The sequence below is a fragment of the Scylla paramamosain genome, chromosome 13 (genome assembly GCF_035594125.1).
Source record: "Scylla paramamosain isolate STU-SP2022 chromosome 13, ASM3559412v1, whole genome shotgun sequence".
In the NCBI taxonomy this organism is placed as follows: Eukaryota; Metazoa; Arthropoda; class Malacostraca; order Decapoda; family Portunidae; genus Scylla; species Scylla paramamosain.
In genome coordinates this window covers 2170001-2177500 of record NC_087163.1, presented here as the reverse complement: position 1 = coordinate 2177500, position 7500 = coordinate 2170001, and the positions used below count along the sequence as shown (strand labels likewise).

General features: G+C 48.0%; 1 protein-coding gene across 1 annotated transcript in view; it reads left to right on the top strand.

The window, feature by feature from the left end:
- LOC135106317 (proline-rich protein 12-like) overlaps positions 1–7500 on the top strand; it is a 123675-nt gene that overhangs the window by 68543 nt on the left and 47632 nt on the right. Inside the window, exons 3-5 of the mRNA XM_064015205.1 lie at positions 197–287; positions 1658–1928; positions 3891–5933. Of these exons, the coding sequence (XP_063871275.1) occupies positions 197–287; positions 1658–1928; positions 3891–5933 (2405 nt within the window). The remainder of the gene's footprint in view (positions 1–196; positions 288–1657; positions 1929–3890; positions 5934–7500) is intronic.

Genomic DNA, 7500 nt, shown 5'->3' with positions numbered 1-7500 from the left:
GTGTGTGTCTGTGTGTGTGTGAGCGTGTTTGGTAACTTTGCGTGTGTTTTCTGCTTCCTTGCTTCCACGCACACACACACACACACACACACACACACACACACACACACACACACACACACACACACTTTTAATCTTTATATGTGTATTTATTTATTGTCTTACTTGTTTATTTATTTATTTCATCTTTCCACAGAAATCCGAAAGTGAGAGGAATGGAAGAGGAAGAAGAGGAAGAAGAGGAAGAGAGAAGAAGAGAACGAGAACCTCTTTTCCACTCTAGCATGGTGAGAGAGAGAGAGAGAGAGAGAGAGAGAGAGAGAGAGAGAGAGAGAGAGAGAGAGAGAGAGAGAGTATACATTACACAATACAGCTACAAGTCATTAACCTTGATTAGGTGTGTGTGTGTGTGTGTGTGTGTGTGTGTGTGTGTGTGTGTGTGTGTGTGTGTAGTTTTTATTCATGATACTACAAATATTTCAAGTACTTTTTTTTTCAGAGTAAATGTATTGGGTTCTGTTTTATATCAAGATTTATAGTGAAATAATAATAATGATAATAATAATAATAATAATAATAATAATAATAATAATAATAATAATAATAATAATTAAACTAGCGTGTATTAAGAGGGAAATATAAATAGCGAAGTCCCCCACTTACACTCGACATCATCTTTGATCCTTCAACAGAAAACAGATTGACTTTTTAGGTAATCTATTGTATTTTATGTATTACTGCTCTCTCTCTCTCTCTCTCTCTCTCTCTCTCTCTCTCTCTCTCTCTCTCTCTCTCTCTCTCTCTCTCTCTCTCTCTCTCTCTTTTATGACTTAAGTACACAAAAGCTAGACTAATTATTATTTTTGTATTGATTAGTTACTTTTAAAGTAAGATGGGCACTTCATAGACTTAAAATTGAATTAGGGAAACATTTAACAATACCCCATGAAAAATAAATAAAATAAAACATGAAAATATTTTCTCTAGTGATAGAAGTAATAATAACAGTCAACCAAAGTATCTAAAAACAATATTTACATCTTTCCATTACACGCTATTAAAACGGTAACAGGAAGCGTGTGTAAAATATAACACAGAGAATAGAAATATATGTTTAAAGGCGTCACCCCTTGAAAACTGAAACCTTTCTTTGTTTTGCCGTGATAGAAAACGGAGAGATTTAGGAGCTACTGTTGTATTATTGTGAATATAACTTTTCAAATAACATAACAACACAAAAGGTAAGAAAATAAGAACATGAAGGATAACAACATAATAAATAAGAGTAAGTCATGAAGGATAAGAGTTTACGGACATAAGGGGTAAGAATATAAGAACATAAGAAAGAGAACATGATATAAAGGACAAAAACAAAGGGAAGCTACAAAAAGCCATCAGACCTACACGTGGCAGTCCCTGTATGAACCAAACCTACCTATTTCCCATTTCCACCCATTATCTCCCATTGCCAGTTGATGTTGTTGATTGATGGCATTAGAAAAAAAGAGAAAGAAAACGAAACTATTGATAAGTAGATTTCATAAGATGTTTTGTCCTCTCTCTCTCTCTCTCTCTCTCTCTCTCTCTCTCTCTCTCTCTCTCTCTCTCTCTCTCTCTCTCTCTCTCTCTCTCTCCTAACCACCTACCCTTTCCGCAGAGACCGACGGGGCGAAGACTGACCTCCATCGGCCACTCAGACAGTTCAGGCCTTTCGTCACCCAGCGAGGAGAGGCGACACTCCGGGAGGCGAGGCTGGTGGGGCGAAGGAGGAGGAGGAGGAGGCGGAGGAGGAGGAGGAGGAGGAGGCGGAGGCGGAGGAGGACATTTGCAGCGTGACGCCCCTTCGGAGTTCCGCGTCGGGGAGGCAGTGAGAGGCGCCAGTCCCAGGCCCGTCAAGGGTTCAACGTCCCTGCCTCATTTCTCCTCCGGTAGGCGACGCTGACGGGGTGGTGGTGGTGGTGGTGGTGGTGGTGGTGGTGGTGGTTGAGTGATAAATTGTTGTGTTGTTTGTCATCTTCATCATTTTTATTATTATTGTTATTGTTATTACTGTTATTATCATTATTATCATGGTTGTGTGTAAGGTGTTGGATGATGAACTGTTGCATTATCATCATCACCGTCACAACCACTAATATCATCATCATCATCATCATCATTATCAACACTATCATCACGATCATGTATAAGATTCTGAATGATGAACCTGCATGTGTCATCGCCGCCGCCACCACCACCACCACCATCATCACCATTATTCACTCAATTTCATCATATTCACTATCCTACATCCCTCCACTCTTATTTTTTTATTTTCTATTTTTATTTATTTATTTATTTATTTATTTATTTATTTATTTTTACCTCAGATCAAATAGAGTAGCTCCCCACGACCAGCCTCCTAAGGGCCAGTAGGTCAGCTGCTGTTCGCCCTTCCTTTGTGTTCCTTTGCATTTCCTCTCGGTGTAGAACGTATTAACAACTTCTTTTTTCACAACATCAAACATTCCTCATCCATTCAGTCTCACCTCTTACCTTTAAGCCTCCCACACAGACTCTCTCTCTCTCTCTCTCTCTCTCTCTCTCTCTCTCTCACCTTGCATCATCACGCACAGTAACCACCACACATCCGCCACACCGTCTTGTCTTCACCACACGCCCATCCACTGACGTCATCACCACCTGAGGCCACTCTTGTCTCGCCGCCACAAAGCACCACGCATCACCACCACGAGATTTGGGGGCAGAGTGAGTGGTGCTGATAGTGGTGGTGGTGGTGAAGCTAGTAATGGTGGTGATATAGGTGGAAATGATCATAACTGGGATTTAAAAGTAGGTTAAGTAAATACTTAAATTATTACTATTATTACTAAGATTAATTTAAACACGGATACAGTAACTCTTTCAAGAAACACAGAATACAGTGTTACCTAAGGGCGTAACTTTCGAACACCCATTATTAGCAGTAAAGTTAATGTAAAATATAGACATTTGAAGAAAAACACGAAATATCAAGACAAAACTTTTTTTTTTATTTACAGTAATATTCTTGCCCTTTTCATTAGTGTTAAGAGAAGGTCATGCTAATGCCAACACTAACATACCAATAAATAGTGACTGACGAGTTCAGGTGGCGTAAGAAGTAATGTTTTCCTTGAGGGTTCATATTTGCAGTTTGTTTGAGTCCTCCCTTACAGGCATCAATTTTCTTTCATTAGAGACGCGGAGGAGGAACACCGGCAAAACTATAGATGAGATTACATTATATATTCATTTTATGTAACTTTATAAGGCGGGAATGTTACGATGGAGGCTGAAGAAACATGAAATTAACATAATGATGTATATCACACTAAGACGCGGTGGTTAGCTTGAGAGGGAGTCGTGTTACCATGCTCTCTCTCTCTCTCTCTCTCTCTCTCTCTCTCTCTCTCTCTCTCTCTCTCTCTCTCTCTGAAGCTCGACGATGTTGAGATGATTCGAGACATAATTCAATATCGCATCACAATACCTCGTCATAACATTATCTGCTCTAGTTTCATCTTGTCAGGATTCTTAGCAGCGTGCATTATAGCGTGCAGTGTTGTGTGTCCAAGCGTTGTTGTGAGAGGAGGTGGGATGGCGGGGAGTGGAGGCACTTTGGCTGGCAGGATAACGCACTCATTGAGTGGTTCAGCGGCTCGAGGCTTCACGAGTGGGTGTTTAGGCCATTGTTGCCTTGTTAGCGTGAGTGCGGGCCTTCACTGCACTGCGCGCCGCCCTCCTCAGGCTGATGCGGGTGCAGCGGCTCGCGACTGTACGAGACGCGGTGGCGGGCGGCGTGTCGTTCACCCCAGTGTGTGTGCGTATGTGTGTGTGTTGCTGAGGTGCTGAGGTGCCTTGTGTTGCAGGGAAGGACAGCGGCTTCGAGGAGGCTCCCGTGGCGGCAGAGGACGGCGCGGGGCAAGGTGGCCGTGTGAGTCGCTCCGGCGGCGCCTTCATTGTGTCCGGCGTGTTCAACGACTCGTCCAGGATGTTCATCCCGGCGCCACCCTCCCCCACGCCAGACTACGACGACGACAGCGGCTCCGACGGCAATGAGAGTGACATCCTGCAGGGCTCGCAGTTCTATGTGGTGAGCACGGAGGACGCGGACGGCGGCAAGAAGAAGCTGGCGAATCGCGACTCTCTCAGCGACGACAGCTTGCAGAACGCCCCCGCGGGAGCCTCGGGAGGAGCGGCGAAGGAAAAGTCTTCCACTGGGTCCACGCCGGGCAAGGGCCAGCCGTCCACGCCGCTCCAGACCCTCATGAAGGAGTTCCATCACGGCCTGCCACCCGTAGACTACGAGAACGGCTTCTCTGACGACTCCCTGGAGGACTCCACCACGGCACCCTCCACCACGGCACCCTCAGGCTCCGCGCCGCCCGACACACGGCACGCCAGGCACACCTCGGAGGAGTCCCTGGCGTCCCTGGAGGGCTCCACTGCCTCCTTCGACTACATGCACGCCAACGAGGCGCGGGGCTCCGTGTACGACAAGGCGAGGCCGGCGCCGAGCGAGGGTGGCCAGCGGGCGAGCGGCGGCGGCAAGGACAAGGACAAGAAAGACGCCAACGGCAAGGCGAAGAAGAGTGGGGCGACATCGCCAGAGAAGGGCGGCGCCGTGCGGGGCGCCACCAGGGCTGACAGTGCCGACTCCGGCAGCGTCAGTAGGCAGAGCTCGCGGGAAAGCTCCCAGAGTTCAGGTTCAGGCGGCGCCAAGCCCCTAGAGAAGTTTGAGGCGATAAAGCACATGCTGAAGGAGGGCCTGATCGAGGGCCTGGACGAGGCGCCGCCGGAGTTCAAGCCGCCGCCGCCCGCACACAGGCGGGACGAGCGTGCGGACAGCGGCCTGGGTACCAAGATTGACGAGAGTGACCGCTCTGACCTGTCCGGCACGCCACCCTCCCTCACCTCGCCGCCCGGGGCAGAGACGCGCCGCGCCGCCTCCAAGAAGGAGAAAGACACCATCTGCAGCCGCGTCTCCATCGCCTCAGACGACGCCGAGAAGAACAGAGACGAAGGAGACGAGGTGGAGATCCTCATGAAGGAGACGATGGAGGTGCCGCCCACGCCGCCGCCCCGCGATGAGTCCATGCATTGGACGCCGCGGGTGCGGGGCGTGGCCAGGTCAGTCCCCTCCACGCCCAGCACTTCAAAAATCACTCCTGCGTGGCATCAGGCCCCGGAGGTGCCGCCGCCCCTTCCGCAGCGGCCGTCTGAGCGAGCAACGCAGGCTGACGACATCTACGGGCAGCACGAGACCACGGAGACCGGCAGCGAGGTGAGCAGCGCCATCAACGGGTCGCTGGCCAGCCAGTACAGTGGCCACGACGCCGACAATCCGCTCACCGACAGAGAATTCCTCGAGAACCTCAAGAACCTGGAGCCGCGGCCGCGCCCCGACACGCTGGCGGTGATCAGCGAGGGGCAGGGCAGCCTCAGCTCCCGTAGCAGCCGCTCCGGCAGACTGCTCTCCAGAATCGCCGATTCCGTCCGTAGCGGAAGCCGGACGCCCACGCCTTCCTCGTCCTCCTCAGCGTCTTCCACCCGCGCCACCACCACCAAGCTCACCTCCACCTCGCGCTCCTCCACACGCATCCACGGGGACATCATCCGCGAGCCGCGTAGGACTTCCATGCGGGAGTCCGCCCTGCCCTCGCCCCAGGAGTACACGCCCTTCCCCTCCTTCAGCCCCTCCATCGTGCCCCTCACCCGCGACGGCTCGGGGCGCTTCAGGAGCATCGAGGACCTGGCCGAGGCCGCCTCCACGCCGCCCCAGGACCCCGTGCTGCTGGGCAAAAAGAAGAAGCACTCCACGCTGCCGCCCAACCTCACGCCCGGAGACGTCAAGAAGGAAAACAAGGAGCTGCGGCGCGCTACCTCCCTCATGGTGGGAAAGAAGAACAAAGGTGAGTGTGTGTGTGTGTGTGTGTGTGTGTGTGTGTGTGTGTGTGTGTGTGTCCTTTCTCTTGATCTTATTATACTCTTATTTCTTGGTATTTTTTTTTTAGAGAGAGAGAGAGAGAGAGAGAGAGAGAGAGAGAGAATATAGGGGGAGGTTGCTATGGAAACGAAATACGACATTCTTTTCTCCTCCACTTCTTCCTCTTCTTTTATATTCTTTAGTGAATGTGTGTGTGTGTGTGTGTGTGTGTGTGTGTGTGTGTGTGTGTGTGTGTGTGTGTGTGTGTGTGTGTGTGCCGCAGCATAATAGCACTACTGTGTAAGATTTCTTTAGTTAGTCATTTCCTTCTGTGGTTTTCTTTGACGGGGTGAATGAAGGGGAAACTAAGCTATATTTGGATTTCTGCTGTTCCCTTCTGTTATTCCTCGATTTGTCGCTCTTGTTATTTTATTCTTACTACCTACCTTGTTTTATTATCGTATTCTCTCATCCCACCTTCCGTTATTGGTATTTCTCGTATTACTGCTTTGTTATTATTATTATTATTATTATTATTATTATTATTATTATTATTATTATTATTATTATTATTTAGTCTATCGTCCTGCTTGTTTTTCTTTTTCTTTTTTGTTTTATTATTTTTATTTTCTCTTAACACACTTTCTTTCATTATTATTTTCCCATTTTCTTTTCTGTTATCATTTTTCAGTTTTAGACTTCATTATAAATTCTGATGCTCGTTATTATTATTGTTATTAAAAGAAACTATTTTTAGAAACTTGTTCAGTGACAATCTCTCTCTCTCTCTCTCTCTCTCTCTCTCTCTCTCTCTCTCTCTCTCTCTCTCTCTCTCTCTCTCTCTCTCTCTCTCTCTCTCTCTCTCTAGAAAGGGGAAGATTATCTGCATGCAAAAAGTCACACACACACACACACACACACACACACACACACACACACACACACACGTGCATATAATTATTTCCACCTCGCCCCTTTCTCTCTCTCTCTCTCTCTCTCTCTCTCTCTCTCTCTCTCTCTCTCTCTCTCTCTCTCTCTCTCTCTCTCTCTCTCTCTCTCTCTCTAAGATGATGCAGTAATATTCTGGCGAAATGGCTGATGTATAGAGAGAGAGAGAGAGAGAGAGAGAGAGAGAGAGAGAGAGAGAAATGAAGATGAAAGAGTAAGTAAATGAAGATAAATTATTTCTCCATTCCCTTAATCAGCATTTTTCCCTTCCTTCCTCCTTCTTTCCCTTCCTTCTCTCCCTTTCCTCCCTCCTTCCCATCCCTTCCCTTCCTTCCACCCATCCCTCCCTTTCCTCCCCTTCCCTTCCCATCTTTTCCTCCCTTTCCTTCTTCCTCTTTCCCTCCCTCCTTTCCCTCCCTCCCTTTGAAATTTACATTAGTACATATTTTTCTCTCCTTCACAGGTATGTTGATGGAGGAAGGATTTTTACCTGCCTTGCCTCTCCCTCTCCCAGGTAAGAGAGAGAGAGAGAGAGAGAGAGAGAGAGAGAGAGAGAGAGAGAGAGAGAGAGAGAGAGAGAGAGAGAATTTTGTTAATTTTCTGTA